Source organism: Aulostomus chinensis, chromosome 23 (genome assembly GCF_037954235.1).
Source record: "Aulostomus chinensis isolate RoL2024-O1b breed Wild chromosome 23, RoL_Achi_v1.0, whole genome shotgun sequence".
Classification (NCBI taxonomy): domain Eukaryota; kingdom Metazoa; phylum Chordata; class Actinopteri; order Syngnathiformes; family Aulostomidae; genus Aulostomus; species Aulostomus chinensis.
This window is the reverse complement of record NC_141342.1, coordinates 17,040,504-17,064,090: the sequence shown is the minus strand read 5'-3', so window position 1 is coordinate 17,064,090 and position 23,587 is coordinate 17,040,504. Positions and strand designations below refer to the sequence as shown.

The following is a 23,587-nucleotide window of genomic DNA, read 5'->3' as shown; positions in this document are numbered from 1 at the left end:
TTGGCATACCTCTGTCAAGAATCATCAAATACATTTTTCTCCATTACAGTCTTTGCCTGCATTAAAGGATAGGCACAGCATTCCTTACATAAAAAAATGATATAATTTTCGAATCATATATAGCTGGAACTACTTTCCTGTCTAGGTGCAGTGATTTCAAGCAGCACCCAAAAAGGCCCAGATGGACAATAAATCATGCTAACACTTTCCCTCCACTACCGTTCACTGCACTACGCTTCCTAGCAGTCGGCCTGTTCTCTATTATGTGTTGCCTGTTCTCTCACAAACGAGAGGTTAACTGTCTTCTTGTCTGAAAAATATGCAGATCTCCCAAAAAAAGCTGGCGCGTTCCTTTAACATAGCAGCCGTTCATAAATAAACACCGACTCACTCATGAGACACATCAGGGATCTGATCACTCACATCCTCAACAAGCACATGTGAAGGAGGCGCATCGGTTCAACGATGCTTCTGGGACACACAGATTTGCTATTTTTCTTTCTGAGAAATGAGGCGCCTGTAAAAAAGAGAAATATTAGTTTAAAAAAAAATAGAATAAAATAACATTTTGAACGGACCGAGTCTGTATGTGGTGGTCTCTGACTGACAGTCAGCTTTCTTGTTTCCCAACTAAACTTAATGTGTTGGCCATGGAGTAGAGCATCACAGGACTGCTCTTGGGAGAGGTCCACGCCGGGTGCTGACAGGAAGAACTCTCTGTTCGGTAAATCTGGGCCCGGGTTTTAAAGAAACCAAAGCGAGCTGTCAGAAGAAAGAAATCCCGCCTGAAGGTACGTGTGAAAAAGGCATACAAGAAGGGGTTGGAGCATGAGTTGATCGGGTAGAAGAGCACCAGTAGGAGTTTGGCATCAGATACTGTGATGAGTGGGAGCTTGAGGGCAGCTGAGATGGCAAAGAAGGATATGGGAGCCATGCAGATGAAGTCAGTGAAGATGAGCACCGCCATTCGCTGAGCCACACGTGTGTCGGCGCGTGCTGGGGGTGACGAGGGGTTGCGGACAGTCAGGTAGATGCTGAGGTAACATCCGCATACGCAGATGAAAGCCAAGATGTTGAGGAGGAGTAAAGACACCACGTAGACCTGGGACGACAGGAACTCCACATCCATGGGCAGGCAGATGCTCACCTACTCCACAAAGAAATACACAAACACATATTTACTCATGACACAGAAGCACTGAGCGACCTTCATTGCTACCTCATTGGTTGTTAGTTGAGCTGCAAGGTTCTGAACTTGTTAAACCTGAGCAGGAAAAGGAAAAGTCTGCAAACTGGACTTCTACTACTGAAGCACTGAAGGACTATGGGCAAGGACAAGAGGCGCTTCTAAAAACTGCTACGTACAATACAACAAAAGAATCAGATACATTTTATCGAGGCTCTTTTAACCAGACGCTTTCTGGGCACTTGAGTGTTTAGGCCCTCACCAACCTCTCTCACACACATCCATCGCAGTGTGTAACTGCACCATAGAGCGAGAGGATGGGGAAACCTGTTGATATCACTTCCTGCACCCACTAGGTGGCGGTCTTGTTTTGACTTGTCATTGTCTTAAGGCTGGGACTCTCATCATACTTGTGAAGTTTGGGGGAAGGGCTGCCCATGTGGAGACCAGTTTGAAACGTAAGAAATTGGCCGACGCACCGCGTTAACACAGTTTTACAAAACCTCACAGTTTTACAGTCACTCGTCACCAGTTTTTTTTTAAGGTGTTTCTGACCAAATTTGAGATGAATCTCATGGACCCACTAGGAAGAGTACATGAAAGTATTACCAAAAAAAAAAAAAAAAGGCATTTTCCTGTTTCCACCAGGTAGTGCTATGACATATATATGCCGCTGACCTCCACCATGTTTGTTGAAAATCCTGTAATCCTGGCACTTGGGGAAGTTAGTAAAGATATAGGGTTTATATTTAGACACTCAAGAATAGGTGGCTTTCATCTGCAGAACACTACCTTGGCACAGTTGAAGCATCTAAAAATTACTTAAGTTACTTTGTTGAGCTGAATTCATGCACCCTTTTACATCCTCGGGGTCTGAACGCGTTCCCTCTTCAAGAACATACACTCGAGCCAACAGGAGGCTCAAAGGCCTTTGTGACGGACCCACCTTGCTGTAGCTGCTGACCCCGACTGTGGGAAGCAAAGCAGCCAGGGAGGAGAAGATCCAGCCCGCTGTCATGACGATACAGGCGTGTCTCAGGCGGACTTTACGGTCCAGCCGTAATGCATGCGTGATGGTGTGCCAGCGCTCAAGGGTGATCGCTGTCAACGTGAACACTGAGAGCTCACTGGCAAACACCTGCAATTAACCCAACAACACACGTTGGTCGGTATGAGCAGGCCCTCGTACTGCATGTTACAAGTCCACGCGAACACACCGTGAAGAAGCCGGCAGCACTGCAGCCCAGGCCCATCTGCCAGTCTATGGCGTGGTTGTAGTAGTGGCCACGTGTGAGCATGTCTACTGTTGCTATGACTACCAGGTAGATTCCCATGCAGAGGTCAGCAAACGCCAAGTGGCACATGAGGAAACGAGGAACAGTCAGCTTAGAACGGCTACCTGGTAAGAAAACGGCGGAGAGAAAACAGTGTTGGAGAACTCAAGTTATTTTCTGAAGTTAGACTAAATTAAAATGAGCAAATACGTATTCAAACACTCCCGGTAAAACTCATAAAACATGTGTAAATTTGGGACCCCTGTAAGAATTGTTTGCATCCACTCTTTGGGTTTTATTTGATGTGACAAAGCTGTAGTTTAACCTGTGAAACTCTGAAATTCATATTAGTTTTCAGTTTTATGTGGCCTTCACGTTCGTCTTGACTTTTCCACGACTTAATGTTACACTACCAGAATCCAGTCGCTAAAGTTACAATGAAAACGAGGGAAGTTGGCAGCATTTGATAAAAAAAGGTCTCATAAATTAAAGCTCAACTAATATCAAATATAACATCAATTAAGACACTTTATATGAAGTTACTCCTAACTTTGAAAGTATCACAACCAAATATATGTTTGGTTAATTCAATGGAAACAGAAAGGACCATTTGTTCCCGAATGACTTTCTAGCAAAGTACCTAACAAGACAAGGAGTACCGCCACGTTCCCCAGCAGTGTGAGCACAGAGATGATCCAGATGAGGACCCGCAGGGGGATGGCGGTCATGATGTCCTCACAGGGGTTAAAGGCATCTGGTGTTGGGCTGCAGGTGACGACGGTGGAGTTGGAGCAGTGATCCCTGTAGAAGGGATGGTCATTCTGAGCTGTAGGGTTCGCGCACAGGGGGTTCCACCTTGAACTAACGCAGGATAACACACACAAAAGGCACAGACATTTAAGTAACAAACAAATGAAGAAATCCATGTTGGCACATGTCATGTTCCCACAGAAGCAGGTGCTGTTTTCTTCCTGACTCAGCTAGTTATCCTCAAAATAACCCACCATTAATGGCGCATTACTCAAAGAAATACAGGACGACACAATAAATGAGTTAAAAAGTACAAGTTACACTGACAGAAAAGTGTTTGCTTAAAACCATAAACATTGGAGAAGCAATCACATCAGCCGAATCAGCCAATCGGAATAAACCGGGAGGGTTCAACAGCATTTAATGGTTGCCTTGGTGATGCTAACTGCTTAGTCTGCAATTACTGGGAACTTTTTGTCTGCTGCTGTCCAGTATCTTTCAGTATCTTGCTCAAGGATACTTTGACATGGTCACCAGGGGAAGTGAAGATTGAGCCAGCGACCCTTTGGTTGCCAGACGACCACTCTACCTCTGAGCCATGCTGCCCTCAGTTACAGTAACAGTTACAGTTAATTAGAATTAAGTTTAAAAAAAAAAATCCTCCTTTTAGTTTCCCTTTGGAAAAATTCTGATTATGAGCCACAGACGGTTGAGGGTTACTCATAACATTTGGAACACGAATGTGTGTATTTCTGCATACCTTGTTTGAAAGAAGATATATTTGCTAAAAAAAAAAAAAAAAATGAAGGGAAGGAAGGGAAAACTGTGGCCATAGGGACAAATGAAACATGAAACTACCGTCTGAGCTTTCTGTCAATCAAATGTCCTGTCTTGCTGAGTGAAACTTTAAAGAAGAGTTGGAGGATTCAACCCCATTCAGACCACCATCAACATTTCAGTTCTTGGGCCGAGCTCCATCCTCCGATTGCTTTTGCATGATCATGGCAGACAGAGAGAACCGAACATGCGATGTGGGTTTTTTTTCATGGAAGTGAACAGCAGAGACTATGGAAATGGGAAGAGGTGCTAGACCTAAGCTAGCTGTTAAATTTCAAGTCCTTGTGTTAAGCCAAATGAAGCCTTCACTGGCTGCAGCAACACATATTCATACATAAATGATATGGCAGTGGCACAGTAGCCTGCTAGAAACTTCTTCTTGTCAAGAGTTAATAAACTGACCTCCAAAAATGGACTATTCCTTTCCATAAATCTTTGTATCGTCTACCTGTTCCTGTGTATTTTTTCAAAGGCACAACAGTGTGATGGGTAGGTCATGTCTGCCTGGCGGAGTTTGGTGAAAAGCTTCAGACAAGGAAGTTTTTTCAGTTGGAAGGCAGACATGGCGATTAGCTTCTGGAGTCCACCGAGGACGGAGACCGGCAGGGACCTGAGGGCAGTGTGGGAAACGTCCCTGTATGCACAAACACAAACAAGCGGTCGTTATCAGAAGAGTAACGGAGCCCGTCACTTGAATTTCACAGTCCATTAATCCAAATTCGACATCTTTCTTCTCTGGGATGCTCTGCACGAACCGGATGATCAGTTTAAGGAAGCTAGCGTCTGTTGTTTTTTTTTTAGAAAAACTCCCAGCTGTATGAAAAGTGATGCACATAGCCTACTTTGTTATTTTTGGTCCAAAAATTAAAATAAAATGTAGAAAATCAACAGAAATCATTTTCAGTTTAAAACAAATAAATAGAAAAAGGAGATATCTCTGGTTGAAATGGACTGACTTCACCAACTCTGTCTCTTTTTTCTTTTCTTTTTTTTAACCTTGAATCTGAGATGGTTTTAATCCTTTTGAGTCTTGTCACACGTGCCAAATGGTTTCTCCTTGTCTCCTTATTCCTGATTTTAACAAGTGTTGATGAGGAGGGTGAATCATGTAGGCATGAGTTACATTTGGATGTCATGCTTACAGTACCACCAACTCACTGGAACCCACAAAGGCGTTGGGATTGATGTGAGTAAGCTGTTGGTTGCCGCTCAGGAACCTGAGAGGGAGAGAAATTAAAATGCGAGCTGGCCATTTTATTTATTTATTTACTGTAAATCTGTAATTGTGTCTGTGCCTGTGACTCACAATCTGTGCATCTTTGTGCCGTTGAAGGCGTCACTTGCCACCTCCTTGATGCCGTTTCTGGTGAGCCGTCTGTCATCAGAAAGCAAAGCCAACTTACGCTCATGTGGTTTCAACACTGAACATTCCCAGCAGTAAACTTATCTGAACTAGAAAAAGCTTTCTTTTTTTTTTTTCTTTCCTGCAGTTCTTTTGTTCCCAGAGACAAAAGCTGTTCGAATAGTTTACTCTGAATGTTTGAGTCAAACACACTGAGCAAATTCAACTTTCCGCTGGGCGAGTCCTGTATTAAACGTTACACGCATGAGAGTAAAGTTCCGTCTCCAAACCCCCCCCCCCCCCCCGAAACAACAACAAAAAAAAACACAACGGGTTGAACGACTTGTTCAGTTAGGTCAGTTGTTCTTGTCAGTCTTATTTCAAAGGGTTATCATAACGGTGGTGAATTTAACCACCACATGATGGCTGTCATGGAGGCTATTTTCCACACATGGTTAGCAACATTATTTGTACACTGTGTAAATTCAGAAAACGAAGCGTTCATGAGAGTTGCTTTCATTCCGTAACAACCAACAGAGAACCATTTGTCACCAACTGCAAATGAATCCACGTTGCGTTTGCTGGTGTTGTTTCATTCTGAATGAGCTGCTCTGGGTGGCACGTTCGAGCCCTGGCACACGTGCGTCTAACGTGGTTAACATTATGTGGTGAATTCATTTGAGAAGGAGCTCCACGTTGTCATCCACGGTCAAAACACCGAGATTAAAAAACAACTAACTTTTCTAGGAGGCTGTAGCATGATGTAACATTATCATATGGATTAGCTTGTTGGCTTAAGGAAAATAATCAAACACAATTTTATCTTGAATAAAAGTACACAGCGCAACAACACGTGCAAAATTGATTTAATAGTTTATATGTTTTAACTTGACAGCCAAAGAAACACCAGGGTAGTGGGGTTTTTTTCCCCGCATACATTGTTGAGATGAGGAACGTGATCAATGATCTGAACTCGAGGGGTGTGAAAGTATTTTTCAGCTGAACTTGAACCTAAAGCAGGCAGAAAAAGCACTTAGGATACAACCACTTAGAATAGCTCGCAAAAACCGTCACAAACTGGTGAATGCAGTTTATGCGCGGAGCCTGCTTTTTAATTTATTTAATAGCTTTCCACCACCCTCTCCAATTTGCATAACTGACGCACGGAAACCAATTAATCAAAATCATATGGCACAACATGAAATTGCCTGATTGAGTTGAAGCAGCAACCCCGATGTGCGACATAAACGAGAGATGCGGTAGGAGTGATACAGATGCAGAAAATAGAGAGACGTAGGAGAGGATGGAACTCGGGGAGGAGGGCAGAGAGCATTTCAGCAAACATTCATCACCGTGCATCTAATGCCCACGTGGAGCCGTGTGAGGGTGGTGTGTTTGTTTTTATAAAAGCGATGCATCCCTTACATGTCTCCGATAGTTTGAGTGCAGAGTCCTTTGAAGGCATTGGTCGGGACTTTCTTTATGTAGCTGTTTTCGTGCAGGTCACTAGGCAGCAAACAAACAACAAATACTGATTACTCGGGGAGGGGGGGGGGGGTGAGCAAATCTATGCGCACTTTAAGCTGATTTGAAACATCAAATTTAAGGGTAGACAAGTAAAAGATTGCTTTTTATAGACTGGTCGGTTGCTGCTGCACCGTTGTGTGAGGAGTGTCATGTGTGCTCAAAAGATGCGACCACTTCAGGGATGATTTGTATGTAATAGCATACATGTTCAATTGCAAGAGGGAACAATAGTGTGTGGGTGTGTGTCAGCGTGTGAGTGTCAGTGTTTTTCATTTGTGTTAAGAGTGTGCTGGCCTACAACAGAAAGCCGTGGGCAACAGAGTGGATCTTGGAGAAGTCTGGAAAAATTCTCAGTCCGGTGTTGGAGATGATCCTGTGATGTGCAGATATCAAGCGCTAAATGTTAGTACATTCACACGGCGACCTCCAAACTGCAGACAGTGAGTCACAGCGATAAGATCGATCAATGTTGCATTCATTGGAAGATAAAAATGAACAAGTGAAAAGATTCCAAGGCAAGCCAACTGGAGGCACTTGGGCAGCGGAGAGACAAATAAAATAAATGACTCCCTGTTTCAAAAGCTTTTCTCGATTCGAAAGCATAGTTTTTAAAACATTGTCACAATATTTCTGTACACTTCGTCATTCAGCAGTGCTGATATCTCAGTGGTAATCATGTGAGCTTGTCGTCATTTTTTATTAAAAAACAAATTTGTGTTTTAATATATAATCACCTTCTGAGATGCGATACATTTTTCAGGAGATGAAACTGCACATAGAGTATATTTAATAATATGAGATCAGACATATTTTAAATGTTATTCAAATTCATATTAATATATGTTAATATCCCCATGCCTCAGTGCCCTAGTTTAAATGTTAAATCATTTAAATTTCTTTCCACAGAAAACTGCTGTGTTTATGTGGCCCAGTTCTAATGAATTGGGGCGAATGTAACATTAATAGATATGATCATCTCCATGAGGGATGCTGCCCTTTAAAGGAACATGCCGACTTTTCGGGGAGTGCGTTTATTCACCGTCCTCGCTAGAGCCGGACGAGAAGATAGATACCCCCCTCACTTCTGCTGTAGGGAGCTGAGACCTGCTCAAACAGGCTGACGGAAAGTTAGCTTAGCATAGTGAACGGTGGTGGGTGGGAAGTGTTAGCATGCCACCGTCAAAAGTCACAACATACAAAGCGGTCTTTGTTGGAATTAAAATAACAAGGTTCGCACTTAACATTTGTTTTGAAATAACGATTTAAAATTACAAGACATCGCGTTTTCAGAATAAGATACAGAGTCGGAACTACTTTTCCGACTGGGCGCATTGATTTCACCTCAGAACCCACCGTAACTTGCCACCATTACTGAACACGGCTGACTTTGTAAGACAGAATGAGGAAGATCAGCTTTTGGACAAACGAGACAAGAAAAGATCCTGAACCTTATATATCTCATGACTGTTGACAGGGTTATGCTAACACTTCCACCACTATGCTAAGCTAACTTGCTAGTCTCCATGGGTCTCAGGGCCTGAATGCATACAAAAAGGAGAGCAGGGGATCCATCCTCACGTCTGGGTCTTGGGAGAACAGCAAAGAACCCAACTTCCCAGAAAAGTTTCTGTGTTCCTTAAAAAAAAGAAAGAAAAAAAAGTACTTTTCTTTTTTCCTTTTTTTTTTTTGAAATTCCAACTTGGGATGAAATATGACATTTTATTTCTCTTCCTAAAGATCCAAACAAATTAAAAGCTTGTGTTTAAGTTTGTGAGGCTGTTAGAAGAAGAAGGCCTGTCACCCACGACTTGTTTTGGACCGACATTCATTTTGAAAAACACAAGCTGAAGAGCTACATATTCGTCTTTGCTGCATACTTGGCGAGTACTCACAAATGCTTCAGTTTCACAATGTTCTTGAAGGCATCTTTATCAATGTGTGTCAGGTGTTTTGACTTTGTTATGGTTCTGAAAATAAGTAATATAAAATGATATTTAATTCTATCTATCCATAATATAATATATATATTTATTTATTTTTTTTGCCACAACAGTTGTACTTACATCTCAGTGAGTTGTGGGAGATCGGAGAAAACAAAAGCTCCGATTCTCTCCAATTCCATATTTTCTGAGATGAAGCTGGAAAAAAAAAAAGATGTAGTATAAATGAAGAAACAGCGTACTAACAACTCCCGCTGATGGATCTGTTCAGTCACACTTCTTAACATATTTTGACTCCACCGCTCAGCCCACAACTGTTTGGGTGATTATCTTTCTTAGTTTTTGCAGCTCCTCTTGTACCGTAACAGAGACTAAACAAGCACGCCGGCTAAAATACATCACTTACATATCGCTGAGATGGGGAAGGCTGGCGAAGGCATAATCAGCGATTCTCTTTAGGAAGTCATTCTCTGAAATTATACTACATTTAGAGACAGAGGAGAGAAAAAGGATGCAGGTTTCAGTGGCGAGCAGGACGAGTAAAATGAAACAGTTTGTGGAGGAGATGGAGACTTTTGGGGTCTTACACTTGCACATTTCAGCTGATCAATAAGTATCCCGGAATCCCAAAAGTGTGGAGAAACAAGGCACCTGCACATGTTCAACACAAATATAAAGCGTTGCTCATATACCATTAAAGTAATACTTTAACCCCCATTTTTTCAATCCATCAAAGTACTCACAAGAGGTGTTTTGAAGACATTGTTTACCCTCCGCCACTTCTATGTGATTCTGCAGAAAGAGCCAGCGACTTTTACTTGACCTCGAAGCTAATAGCGGCCGATGGCTAACAGAAAAACAATCAAGCTGTCCCGTAATCCCCGTCTTCTTTATCCAACCGCATGCTAATGAATCCACAAACACGTACAATTGAGGCAAAAACAGAAAAAAACAAGCTATAACTCTTCTACTTGTGCGCTGCCGAGTGCCGACGAACACAAGCGATTCATTTCAGCGCGCCGGCTGGTCACGTTGGATGCTCCCGTGAGTGAGTGCCAGATATTTTTGAGCAGATTTTGCTGTTGTTTTGTTGCCATTGTTCCTCATGCCATTGCCATTGTGATGGAGGAGGGAGGAAAACATCTGTCAGATATTGAACTTTTTGTCTGGTTCGTCATCTGGAGTGTCCCTGCCCACCGTCTGACATGATGCGCTTCACACTACGAAATCAGGCCGGGAAAGTATAAACATGCGGTAACACGAAAGACAGATAAGACAGATAAATGAATGAAAGAGAAAAAGATATGAAACGAAAGGTGACAAAGAATTTTTCCGATAAATTCTTCACTGCAGTGCAAGAGGCTTTGAAGGCAGAGTCACATTTGTGTCCCAATTCTGAGGTTGCGATGAAATTTTTTTTTTTTAAAAAAAAAATCTGCAAATTGGTGAAAATGTTCAGTTTTCAGAAAACTGTAATTCGGCAGACAAACATCGTCTTTGTTCGTAATTAAAATGTAGGATTTATCGCTTGGAAAAATAACCAGAAAGGAGTACACAATCATAGCTAGGCAATGGTTTGGAAAAATAAATAAGTAATACTAGTACTACCCCCCCCCCCCCCTTGGCTTCTCTGTTTTGATGACTCATATCTTTACTGCTTTGACTTCTCCATTCATTACGTTCCCCATCACAGAATAAACATGATAAACATACACACTCACAGTTTCTGGATCCTCTTCAGGCGGGTGATGGGGCCCTGGACCATCTCGCAGATCTTTGTCTGCTTAACCTCCCTGTTGAGACATCCGCCAGTAACTTTTTTTTTTTTTTTTGCGCCTGTGTGTTCAAATGTCAGAACTTTGCACCTGCAATGACCACCATCCATCGCTGCCTTCTGGTAAATATCCCCACTGTTCTGCAGCCTTGACCTTCGAGCAGAACAGACGCAAACACACACACACGCACGCGCGCTCTCGCTGCCTGGGAGTTCTCACTGCGTGTCTTGGGAATAGGCCACTATTTCCGCCCGCCCCCCCCCCCCCCAAATAAATAAAAGAACGTTCTCACTCGTGTTTGTGCACCGGCTATACGCGATGAAAGACGCTGGATAACGTATGTAAACGTACATCGAAAAAAGAAAAAGCTCAATGTGTTCTCTTCCACTCATTCCTTCCCTCTCTCTCTCTCTCTCTCACACACACACACACACACACACACACACACACACACACACACACACACACACAATCGGATGCCATTTTAGCTCTGAAAGGTCTAAAAGAACACAATCTTCCTTTTACACATGACCTCCAATGTGTCATAAAAAAAAGTACATTTTGATTTTGTTTGGTGCAAAATTCAGCCCCGGGGAGATGAGGAGTTGGAGGAGAGGAAATTGTACATCATTATGCACGCTCACGAGACGGGATTAGAACAGTATGTTCAAAGTTTGCTCGGCAATAATGACCTACACCACTCGCTGTAGTGGAGTAAAAGGAAGCTACACATCAAATAGTGTTTATTCTTAATGAGAAATATCCTGTGAAAGCGGCTGGATAATATCTGGCTCTAACAGGAGTTTCAAAGTTGAGAAAAATAACACCAACGATGCAATGAGGGTTACATCTCCTCTCGCTGGAGGCATCAATTTTTTACATTTTCATCAGGAAGCCTGTATCAAAACTGCAGGTGCGGAAGATTTCAAGGCCCGGCTGGTCTGACAAATCCTGTGAATACGTTTTTGGTGCTTGACTTAAAACGAGAGACGAAAATTTCGGACGGTGCTTCCAGCGTATCCCTCATTTAGCTTACAACCAATTTAAAATGTACAAAAATATAAAAAATGAATAGAAAAATAAGGCAATCATGTCAACAACTCACTCCACAAAAAGTAACCACAAAGTAAATCGTGAATATTATTTGTTTTTTTGCAATGTTTCTCCTTGTTTGAGCCAATACTTTGGTACCCGAATGTATTCTGTTGATTGATTTTTGTCCTTGTTTTCATGGTTATTCTTTATTTGCAATTAATTTAATCTGTTTCATAAAGGTGGGGCCGCACCTGCGATTGAGAGATGTTATTTTCCTAACATTTGAGCCTCTTAAAGACTGTATTGTGAAGCTCTCGCCACCTCAGTAAAGACTTTTTGAAAGTTTTTCCTTCCCTCAGTTTTGACTCGGAGACATTTATCAGCAGCGATGTTGGCGTCCTCACAACTTCCAAAAAAAAAGACGTGAAGCGATGGTGTGGCGGTGCAGCAGGTAAAACTTCAGTAACAGCAGCTCAAACTTTGCTTTCGTCTCCAATCATTGTTGCAAATATTTGTGTGTGTGTGTGTGTGTGTGTGTGGGGGGGGGTATCTTTGACTTCAGTTACTTTGGGGACAGTTAACTGGGGACTGTATGTGGAAGTGGGGGCAAAAGGCTTTTTTTTTTTTTCAAATTCAGAGGTTAGGATCGCGCTATGATTTGTCTCCCCAAAAGAGATTTAAATAAGTGTGTGTGTGTGTGTGTGTGTGTGTGTGTGTGTGTGTGGGTATTTTTGACTTCAGTTACGTCTGGGGACACAAACTTAGGACAATTAACTGGGGACGGTATGTGGAAGTGCTTTTTTTTTTCAAATGCAGAGGTTAAGATCAGGCTAATGTGTGTGTGTGTGTGTATGTGCGCATGTGTGTGTGTGTGTGTGTGTGTGTGTGTGTGTGTACTCACAGGTATTCTGTGTTTGTTGAAAGGTTGCTGGGAATCTCTGTAGCTCCAAAAAGCAAACTGGTCTTCACTGCAGTTTCAATGTCCACACCAGGGGTTGAGGCGACCACTGTTTTAACCACCATGATCTTCATCAACATCATCATCATCCTCATCATCATCATCCTCATTGCAGCCTCTCTTAATCCGGGGGGTTATAATTTGAACTTTTTCTCAGCTCCTGTTCCGTCTCACTCTGACTTTGTCTCTGTGTTCCTGTCTGCTGGCGTCCCACCTGGAGTTTCACATCTGAACAGGCCTTCAACATTTGAGATGATTGCCTCTGCCTTCTTGACGTGTCGATCCACTCAGGGTTCACCGCCAGGTCGGAGAGTGACGACGGTGCGTGGCGCTTTGGTGCATCCTGCCATGTAATGATGTGCGTGTGAAAAGCTTTATGGGTGTGTGAGGATGTAGGAGGTCTCTAATGGGTTGAGTGTGTGCCAATGTGTGTGTGTGTGTGTGAGAGAGAGAGTGAGTGTGTGTGTGAGTGAAAAGTATTCCTTCTGTTGTGAGGACATAAAATATCTCATTAAGGGGATTCGCTTCCCTGTTGGGGCCAAAAAGCAGCTCCCCGAGATGTTGGATTACTGAATAAGTAACATTAAATAAATGTAATGTCGTGGTTGTTCTAAAGTTGGGTAAGTTTAAGTTGGGGTTAGGCAAGTAGCGTTTTATAGTTATGGTCATGGTGTTAATCTAATAAATAAATAAATGTCCTTGAAAATGCCAGGAATGTGTGTGTGTGTGTGTGTGTGTGTGTGTGTGTGTGTGTGTGTGTCTTAAAACCACCACAGTAATTGGATGTTTCAAATAAGACATTTTCCTCTTGATTTCACAAATTAGCATCGCCACTCCATTTCTCAATCATTAAACTTAAAATTCCTCCTTCAAATGAAATCATACAAGCAAGCAATCAGTCTCAGAAAATTATGCTAATTCAGTTTGCACAATACCTCCCCCCCCCACACACTTTGAAGTTAATTTCTAATTCAAAACATATGTGAAAATCACGTACTCAGTAATTTTACTTGACAACGAGCAATCAGCGTTTGTCACCCTATGACCGCGGCGCCGGGGAGGAGGAGCGGTGAGCGAAATACTGCAGGTGCTAATCGCAACAGCAAAACCAGCTAGCGCCCAAACAGCACACGCTTGAAACCAGTAGGGCAGAACGCTGGGGTGTCTCGCTTGTTTCATGCAAAAAAAAAAAAAAAAAAAGGGGAAAAACGAACATCCTCAGCTTTGTGTGTTGAAGATCTCAGTTAAGCAGTCGTATACATTCTCGGCTATGGTTTGGTCTTTGGGTAAAGATTGAAAAAAAAAAGGGAAAGATATGTCATTCTGGGAGTGGCTTCAGAAAAATAAACCTCTCATTTTATACCTTGCACTATGTAAATGTTTGGTTTTTTTTTTAAGGATTTTTAGGTTGATTACACAACACAGTTTGGCTACAATGCAAACGGTGAACTCCTGTGTCCAGGTCTTTGCATAACACCGACTTACTAACTCCCCTTGAGGTGCAAAGTGGTACTACAGGACAAACCGGCACTAGCAAATTACACATAGCAACTTCAAATAAACATCACTACGAATCAGATGTTTGTTTGTTTTTTAATTCATATGATTATAAGTCCAGAATTGTATATTAAAAAAAGGGATCTAATCATTTTGTTCATTAATATTCTGTTTTTAGCCGGCTTGGAATCACATTTCCAATACCTCCTTGAGTGTTACATCTCTCTCATATCAGAGAGAGGACTAAACAGCATCAATATGTCTTAAAACTCTTGTGTCCATCTTTATTTTCATGGCGAGCATATTTACCATATTCTGAGGAAATATGTTTTGGTTTGTTCTTTTGTTTTTTAAGCTTCATGTTAACAGGTTAACAAACATTACAGGGAAAAGGCATGAATCTGTTTTGTCTCCTGCTCACATTTGTGTTTTAGGATGAACCCAGTTTGATAGCGATGGACATAATATTCCTTTCTTCTCCCTTCGCTGAGCCAAGCACGAACGTCAGCGAGACGACCAGCTTGCAAGGACACACACACACACACACAGATGTTTCTTTTTTTTTTTTTGAATTACGCTTCGGTGCATCTTAAGCTTTTCATTTCCTTGTGTAGTGTTTTGTTTTTTCTTGTATAGTTGAGAACATATTTCAAAGTGTGTGTGTGCGTGTGTTTGTGTGTGTGTGTGTGTGCGCGCGCACTGTGGGAACTTCATGTGGAGGAAAAGCGCTTTTTGTGATTTATTCCACAGCAGAAAGAAAAAAAAAAGAAGCGGCCTTGAGCTGCTGACATTACCACACACACACACACACACACACGGCAAGGAAGATACTGAGAGTGATAGAAGACAGAGATAGAGGTAGAAAGAGAGAGACAATAAGACTGAGAGATTTGGGAGAGATGCAGGTGCACACAGGAGTGAATGATCAGATGATGAAAATGACCGTATGCTGCATCTGTGTGCGTGCGTGTGTGTGCGTGCGTGTGTTTCTGATTCATGACTTTATAGATTAACATGTTGCTGAGTATTCTGCACCTGTGCAGGGGAGGTGTGGATGAAAATATCAAGTTGTGTTCAGCTTCTTCCTTGCTGAATAAGCAAATAAAAGTCAATAACAGCTTTTTCATGGGAACATTTTGACCAGTCAAACTACAGGTGCGTCTGCACCTTTAAAGATGAATGAACTTCATTCCAATTTTTAACTTCCAGGGTCCCAGATGAGACCCTTTTCCAAAAGGACATTTTGAGCTTTTCTTAATGAACGTATGTGGTTTGAAATCATACTCGGCAGCTTTGACTCGAGAGTACCAAATGACAGTTTTGACCATCAAGCAAATAATTTGGTTACCTTTACTGCTGTGAGTCCCATGAAAATCTTTCTTCTTCTTTTTTTTTTTTTAATCTAGGGGACATAATTTATACTCATCAAATATAAGCATTCTCTGCTTCTTTGTCATTTTCGACAGAAAGATAAAAAATCTCTGGGTTTTAGACTGTTGGATGGACAAAGGGGTTAATCTGAACACGTCTGGGCAGTTGGAGGCTGGGAGTCTTCATTTTATTTCCTGACATTTTAGAGATTAAACTATTGATTGAGGAAATAATAAGCAGATTCACAGAGGATACAAAAAAACGACGGGCCACGACTCAGGTTAGCTGTTGCTGTTTGAACTTTAGCTGTTGGCCAATGTGTGTCATTAGAAGGTTCTCCAACTCCAATTTCGTGTGTATTCACAAATTATTTCATCCATCCATCCATTTTCCTATCCTGTTAAGGGTCGCGGGGGGGGGGGGGGGGCTGTCCCACCGGCTTTTGGGTGAGAGGCGGGGTTCACCCTGGACAGGTCGTCAGTCCATCACAGGGCCAACACATAGAGACAGACAACCATTCACACTCACAGTCACACCTACAGTCAGTTTAGAGTATCAATCAGCCTCGTCCTCTCTTGATGTCTTTGGACTGTGGAGGAAGCTGGAGTACCAGAGAGAACCCACACAGGAACAGGGAGAACATGGAGACTCCACACAGAAAGACCCCGTGCCCGAGCTGGGACTTGAACCCGGAACCTTCTCGCTGTGACGCGCCTCCCAAATTATTCCAATGACGCTTTTATTTTTAAGTGGATTAGTTAAAGTTTGTGTGTTGATCTAAATCACATGATGTCCTAAATGGCCCCTGAATTTGTTTTTATACCATCATATCGTGATGATGAGATATTATCGCTATCACGAGATGACAAGCTTCGTTATCTCAGTATATTGAGATAACGAAGCTTTGAGCTGTGACATCGAGATGACAAATCTCCCGACACAAAATAATTAACAATGGTTTTGACATCACGGCTAAACTACTTTGTAGTTTCATCATTTTTATATAATGATAATGAGATCATATCCCCTTGATTTGAGGGTCCTTTCATTTTGTTGTCATGATCTGTGTTATCTAACATGATAATATCACGCGATAACAGTATAAAAAGAAATCAATCGCATGCACCGCCTTTTCTCGGCTTCCGTACTTCTCTCCATCGGCAACTTGCCGACTCACAAGAATCTAAAAATGATGAAGTTGCCTCTCCTGTCAGCCACCATTTCACAGCTTGATGTGGGTTTGTTCTATCTGGAAAATGTTGGCTTAATACAAGGTAAGTTATTGTGAGCACTGAAGTTGTCTCTTATTTACCCAGACACATACAACGGGGCTCGCGCTTTATCTTTGTGCAAGCTGGTTGTGGTCAAGGACAGCACAGAGGCAGATGAATGCAGCCTAACACAGCCTGTCTGTTGAGAACAGGCTGTTCAGCAAAGGAGACAATGAGAAAGGGGGAGAAACAGCATTACGACAAGACACTGAGACTTGGGAGGTGTTTATTTAAATAGCAGACCCTTGTGGTTCTTCTCACCTGAGGACACAAGCTGCGGTTTCAGGGATCTTTTTTCCAGCAAACAGCAACCACACGGAGACGTCTACCGTATGCTGCCACACATCAAAGCTCCGCTCGGTGTGCGTGGGATGGTATTCATGCGTGTTCACTGTCCCAGTTAGACAGAGCAGGACTTGGAAGGGAAAATTTTGCCACTTAGATGAAACAAGAGGTGATTGTGCAGGACTTGAAGAGTGTGTAGGTAAGAGAGAAAGAATTAAAGCGATAGTGCAGCACTCAAAGATACATCCCTTGCATGCAAGTTCACGTCATCCTCATTTAGCTCAGGTAAATCTGAAAGTCTCAGTATATGGAGTTTAAGAATGTGGTGACAAAGCAGGGGTGTATTGTAGTTAGCAGAATAACGTTAGCATCGCGGATAACGTCAGCCCCTCCATGAGCTAACGTTACGCTATGCTGCACAGCTTAAACATCACTGTTACGAGCTTGGTGGTTCTTCTGCTTTTGGTATGATGACATGTCAGGATTTGGTAAGTCCTAAGTGTTGTATTTACTGACGTGTCTTATTCCACAGAGCAAAATATGTTAAGCTAGCATGAGCCACAGACCTTACTGCATGCACTGAAATGAAAACTCAGCTCAATTCAAACAACGCTAACGTACGTAAGACCATTCCTCCAGCGCTCTATTCACAGACACAGCACACTTATGCGAGTCAAACCTTCTACTTCCTGTTAGCTCTCTGCTAAATTGACAGTAAATGAAAAATATAATGTAAATGCAACATTTCTACACTTTCCAAATGCTATCACACAAAATTCCGAAAGTAAAAGGAATCATTTCATGGGGGATGCGCGAGGCTCAAGACAGTTTTATCTGTTTAACAGTGGCAATGATGGCGTATTTTATTTGGTATGACGTAAGCACGTGTTGCCAATTAGTCGTGGTAACTCACTGCCTAAAGGTAGAAACAAAGGTGCTGCGCTACGGCCTCAAATGATGTTTTTAACTGAGCAAAAACTCACAAACGCACTGCAGTCTCACTTGGGTAATATTTTATTTACTCATTAATCTTCAAAACTATTTTTCATAATAAATTTCCACTTTATGTTCATCAAAGAACCGTAACAATAAAAATAAAAGTAAATACTGTAGAAAAATTGTACATATAGAAAATAAACATGGTTAATGAACACCTAGATGTAGAATCCCACCGGTTGAGATGCCTCCTCATGTTCTAGATGGCAACGCAACAGAGTTAGCGGGAAAAGAAAGCGATAGACACGGGGAGGGTAGAGAGGGAAACATACCGAACACGGGGAAAACAAGGAAAAGGAGGTCAAAAGGCCAGTTAGGGATGGAGAGATTAAGGGTTAATTTAACATTATAATTCGAAATTTCACACACAGTCCTTTTTCGTGTTCTTGCCCTGGTCTGTTTTGCATGCATCTGACTGGTTTTGCTTGGAAGAACGAGGGGCTGGTTCATGTCATGGCACCATTAGTGTTGATATATCAAGGGGCAACACAGTCCAGGAACATATAATTATAGCATGGAAATCCATCTTTTTTTTTTTTTTTTGAACCCGGTTTTGGTCACATTATGAGGACTGATAAATCAGTCAACCACAGCATGAAACAAACAAAGGGAAAAGGGGGAGCCAATGAAATCAAAGCAAGTTGTCATATAGCCAATGGCATCATGAATTGGACTTTACTATCTATTAGCAACACATGGTAACATTTACTTTGTTCTGTTTTTGATTATTTTTCCCCAGCTGGTTTTTGCTATAAAAAGTGGTCGGTTAGAGCAGATATAGTGGGCGTGGCCTATAAGACATCAGGCTAGAAAACGGGGCGCGGCCTGTGGTGGCTCCAGGCATTGCACTGATTTACATTGCAATCCACAGAACACCCCTCTTCCCTCCTCCTCCTCCTCTTCTTCACCCCACAAACAAACCTACCACCTCTGGACTCAGTGGGACACGCCACCACTCCACAGCACAGCTCAGAGACTCAGGCATGCAGCACATTCGAGATGGTCACACTTTGTCGATGAGAGTTGATTTATAGATTCAATCACTGTTAAATCCCAGACTGAAAACTGTGTGTATTTGGGAATACTTCAAGCCAAGGTGGTAAGTTTATGAAGGTGTAACCTCTGGTATAAATCACACGGAGTAAGATAATTCACGTGCAATGAGAACCCCCCCTCCCTTCCCCAAAGAGTCTATACTGGCCGGATGTTCTTCATATTCATCATTATCATCACCATAACAGGTATCATAATGGTCGATTTCACCATTGTAAAGTCTTCAGTTGTGTAGATATGATGGGCCTTTAGCGGTGTGTGTTTAGATTTATGCGTTCTGTGTGTGTGTCCTTTGTGTTTGTGTCCTTTGTGTGTGTGTGTGTGAGTGTGTGTGTGTGTAAAACACCACAGTCGTGCACGACTGATGTCTGTAGGTAGCATCTGAAGTCTCAAGTATCCTGTCCAGGAAAATATCTCTCAGTTTTCCGCAGAATCCACCTCCATGATTTACAGGGCGCCATAAAACAGCAGCTCTGAGGCGTAACAACCACCGCTCGTCCATCATTATAGCAACGGCACCAGCTCTGCCTCTGCCTATTCACTTGTAATTCACTGCCTCTATGGCTACACCCTGATTTCCTGTCCTGTTGCTCAGGGGTGGGGGGGGGGGGTAGGTCTTGAACTGCCAGTGTGCTTGTTTTTTTGTTTTTTTTTCAGCATCCTCTGAGCTTCGTCAAGTCCCGTCTGCTAACAGGGAGGAAGGCCAAGAAGCTTGGAAGAGACACTTAGTGCTTATCTTGGTGCTTTTACATCATCTTTGTTTTGGTGCACTGCCCTCCTGCTCAACACACTCAGTCTGCCGTGGGCTTCACTTTAAGTCTTCTTTGACTTCGCTGAATCCATCAGGAGAGGTCCTACTGGTCTTTTTTATCTGGTTGGCCCCAAAATAGTAACTGGGAGTTGAACTGGTGCTTTCTAAATCATTTGAAATGGTGTTTATGTTCATAAAACAAGCCTCTCTCAGAGGCTTTGCTCATTGGTAAATACTGTACAGGAAGGGTCCTTGCCCTCAGGCCAGTCTGCGTGTGTGCTTAAATGTGTGTGTGCTTGAATGTGTATATGTTTGTGCCGACATGTATGCAGGTGTGATTATTGTAGAGTAAACATTAACATCAGCATGTCTATGTCAGTGTGCTTGTGTATTTTTTTTTTTGAGAATATACCTATTTATGTACATATACCGTTATATATAAAGGTGTATGCGTATATGTCTGTGTGTTGGACATCTTCCGCCTCAGACGTAGTACTCCTTGTCTTTGTTCTTCTTGTTCTTGGAGATCTTGGTGATACCCAGCGGCTTGTCCTTGGTGCTGCCGTTGGGTTGCGTGGCCGAGTTGCTGATGTAGTTGCGGCTCTCATCCACGTGGTAGGAGCCTTCGTCGCGGTTGCGGTACTTGTACATTGCGTAGAGGAGGATGAGGATGCAGAGCGCTGCGGCCGCCACGATGCCCACCACCATGCCCGTGGTGCTGCTGCTCTCCCGCACCACCTCTGAAGGACCTGGGAACACCTTCACCTCCGGCAGGGGAGGGCGGGCTATTCGGGGAACAGGGATGATGCGTTGTCATATTCATTTGGCGCAATACTTGTTTGCATTCAAAATCAAGGCAGTGGGTGGAGAGCAAGCGGATACAAAGCATCACGATGATAAATTATTGCACAATGCTCCATGCTGGCAAGCCAAGGCTACAGCTTGGGGGTAAAGCTGTTTCCTATATTATTACATAATATGCAAACAGCTTAAATTACACAATGCTGAGAGGACGCCAGAGCAGATGCATATTACTGCAATTTTCATTAGACACATTTGACATTATCTGACATACAGCTGCCGCGGAGAGGCATCATTTAATGTGAGGGAATTTGCATGAGAATTCTTTGGACTGCACAGAGATGAAGGGAAAGGAAGAAAGGAGAGAGGATTAACAAGGGAAAAGGTGAGGAGTGGGGGTTGAAAGCGCAGTAAAGGATGAAGATTGGGGAGTGGATGGAGAGTGTTAGGTAATGCCTCAAGGAAAGAACATAAGTGGAAATGAAAAATTCATTGGAGCGAGCGCAAAGCGATAAAAAAAAAAAGCGCAACAGTGAGAGTGGCGGGGAAGCAGTGTGTGTGCGTGTGTGTGTGTGTATGTGTTGAAGAGGTTGAAGAGTCTCACCTGAGCTGGGGTCACAAGGGTCAATGTCTTCATCATCGCTTGGACACTCCGCCGATGCCACCAGTAGATCGTCTGCCGACTACAGAGAGAGGATTTGTAAAAATCAGGGGAGGCACACGGGAGTTCCACAGCCCCACATTTCAGGATTCAATAATCGCCACACGCTGTGATTTGTCTTTATTTCCTACATGTGTGAGCACACAGCATCAGTCCAGCACCCACCCACCCATTTTCCAGGTTGCAATAAACACTTTGCCTGTGGCAGCCCCCGATGATGGCGGGCAGCCAGAACAAGAGTATCGAGAAGAGGAAAGGAAAGAAGGAACAGAGGAGAGAAACATTGGATCCTGTTTAAAATCACAAGGGACAGACAGATATCATCGCCTACTCTCTTGAATCTGTTTTTTTCCTGTTCTTTCCCTTTTCCACACCTCCCTCTTTCTCTCTGTTTTGCTCTCCCAATATTGGCAAATGTTCATGCTTTGTCATTAGAAGGCACAATCTGAATCCAGCGAGATGAGTAAAACCCCACTTCCCCTCTGGTTTTCATTAAATATTCCATCACAGCAGATTTAAAATCTCCTTTGTTTATGAAACAAACACGACGTCAATAACCCACTTCTGTTCCACCTCTAACCTGAATCCAACAACTAATATCTCAAGCACCGCACTTCCATTCTGCATCCCTCCCTCACCCCCCCGTGGAAAAGATGCCCTTTTTCCTCTCCATCCCTGCTCCTCCTGTTGCCATGGCAACTCTAAGTTCAGGCTGTTAAAAATGATGAGGAATAAAAAAAAAGGGAGTGTGCAGCCTCAGTGGGGACCTGTGCATTGATTTACCATTCCAGCCAAAGTGTGAGGAGGAAAAAAGTATATGTTTGTGTGTGTGTGTGTGTGTGTGTGTGTGTGTGTGTGTGTGTGTGTGTGTGTGTGGGAGGGGGGTGCTGGACAAAAGGAATTTTGTTGAGAAAGAAAGAGAGAGAGAGGATAGAAGAAGCGATAGAAGGAGAAAGACTTCAAAGTGCTGCGGTCTTTACTTAACATCCTGTTAATGTGCTCTGCATTTTCATAACCTACTGCTAAACATTGCCCACCTTGCCGCTTTGGCATGAGGGTGTACGTGAGTTTGAATGTGTGTGTGTGTGTGTGTGTGTGTGTGTGTGTGTGTGTGTGTGTGTGTTTAAAACACACTGGGTACTCAGTGCCAGGACTAAATTAAAATTGGATTGTGATGCATTGCAGTAGATGTTAGTAACCCCCAGAATAAAGGAGAAGGGGAGAGAGCGGTAGAGCTGAAAAATAGAGGAGCTCCACAGGCAGATTACAAGCAGACCAGAACAGAATCGGAACAAAAATCAAAGTACTAAGTAGAAGATGATGACTTCGCTTAAATCCTACAGTCAGTGTTTCAAAGGGAAATTCATAAAGCTGCATCTCAATCCTCTATTTGCTAAGAACAAAGCTTACATAAATTGAGAGACACGGCCAGTTACTTTATTCTTATGGGAAAACAAAAAGCCTGCCTGGCCTTGAATGGTGTTGGTCCCAGACAAGTCTGCTGTGGTTTAGTTTGGCCTGAAACATAAATTAGGTTATTGATGCTTGACTCTCTGTCTCTTTCCTTCACTGCCTTTCCAATCAGTTCTGCCCACTGGGCTGTCAAAGGCTGCTCGGGTGAGCTTAGCCTCTGGATTCCAGCCAGACAGTAAACCTCTGTGCCTCCGCCAGGATCCAAATAGCACAAGAACCAATCAGCCAGGAGGAAACACATCACCCCTGACACTCACACAGTGGCGCTGTCACTGTTCAATGTCTGGCCACCATGCGCGACTATTGATCCAGAGACACCTATGTGCCCTCCGCGGGGACGTAATCTGCACACTGATTTCTGCTAAAGCAGGAAAAACAAATAGCAGTAAATTTAGCAGAGCCCCTCCTCTGATCTGTGACATCACCACGTCAGCTGACCGTCCTGTTCGGTGCCAATTGCATTATTGATCCAGCCGTCACATGGAAGACAATGAACACGAGGAAACAAGCACAACTTGGATCACGTCAACCACCTTTCCAAAAGATTTACCAAAGAGATCCCCTCTGCCCCTCCCTTCTTCACTCTCTGCCATCCCTCCCTCTTTTTTATCCCTTCTTTGCAAGTCTTTCCATAACAACGGAACATGCTAGTACGATGATGGACACAGACGCACAACATCAGGGAGTGATGAAAAAAGATTAGAACAATATTAAAGAGAGCATGAAGAATATCTGCATGCTGAAAGAATGAAATGTCTACCTGAGCAGCCGAACAGTGCCAACGACCGTCCAAGCCTCCCTGAC

The 23,587-nt window shown here is 43.0% G+C and overlaps 2 protein-coding genes across 13 annotated transcripts in view; both read right to left on the bottom strand.

Annotated features, from left to right (window-relative positions):
* fshr (follicle stimulating hormone receptor) overlaps nucleotides 1-13,050 on the bottom strand; it is a 13,759-nt gene extending 709 nt beyond the window's left edge. The window contains exons 1-14 of one of the 4 annotated variants that reach the window (XM_086196517.1): nucleotides 12,568-13,050; nucleotides 10,578-10,649; nucleotides 9,263-9,337; nucleotides 8,980-9,054; nucleotides 8,809-8,883; nucleotides 7,215-7,289; nucleotides 6,815-6,895; nucleotides 5,354-5,422; nucleotides 5,190-5,264; nucleotides 4,496-4,681; nucleotides 3,101-3,321; nucleotides 2,404-2,585; nucleotides 2,133-2,324; nucleotides 1-1,147 (exon numbers count right to left, since the gene is read on the bottom strand). The exon at nucleotides 1-1,147 is cut by the window's left edge and continues 709 nt beyond it. In XM_086196517.1, the coding sequence (XP_086052643.1) occupies nucleotides 611-1,147; nucleotides 2,133-2,324; nucleotides 2,404-2,585; nucleotides 3,101-3,321; nucleotides 4,496-4,681; nucleotides 5,190-5,264; nucleotides 5,354-5,422; nucleotides 6,815-6,895; nucleotides 7,215-7,289; nucleotides 8,809-8,883; nucleotides 8,980-9,054; nucleotides 9,263-9,337; nucleotides 10,578-10,649; nucleotides 12,568-12,734 (2,082 nt within the window). In that variant the 5' untranslated portion in view covers nucleotides 12,735-13,050 and the 3' untranslated portion in view covers nucleotides 1-610. Of the gene's footprint in view, nucleotides 1,148-2,132; nucleotides 2,325-2,403; nucleotides 2,586-3,100; nucleotides 3,322-4,495; nucleotides 4,682-5,189; nucleotides 5,265-5,353; nucleotides 5,423-6,814; nucleotides 6,896-7,214; nucleotides 7,290-8,808; nucleotides 8,884-8,979; nucleotides 9,055-9,262; nucleotides 9,338-9,443; nucleotides 9,508-9,599; nucleotides 9,649-10,577; nucleotides 10,650-12,567 lie in introns of those variants that run through there. The other 3 variants (XM_086196520.1, XM_086196518.1, XM_086196519.1) reach the window with 3 other exon arrangements.
* Nucleotides 13,051-18,046: 4,996 nt separating this feature from the next.
* The window catches only part of nrxn1a (neurexin 1a), a 62,615-nt gene continuing 57,074 nt past the window's right edge, over nucleotides 18,047-23,587 (bottom strand). For all 9 annotated transcript variants that reach the window (XM_086196176.1, XM_086196172.1, XM_086196174.1 and 6 more), the window contains 2 exons: nucleotides 21,254-21,332; nucleotides 18,047-20,633 (listed from right to left, as the gene is read on the bottom strand). In XM_086196176.1, coding sequence (XP_086052302.1) covers nucleotides 20,332-20,633; nucleotides 21,254-21,332 — 381 coding nt within the window. In that variant the 3' untranslated portion in view covers nucleotides 18,047-20,331. The remainder of the gene's footprint in view (nucleotides 20,634-21,253; nucleotides 21,333-23,587) is intronic.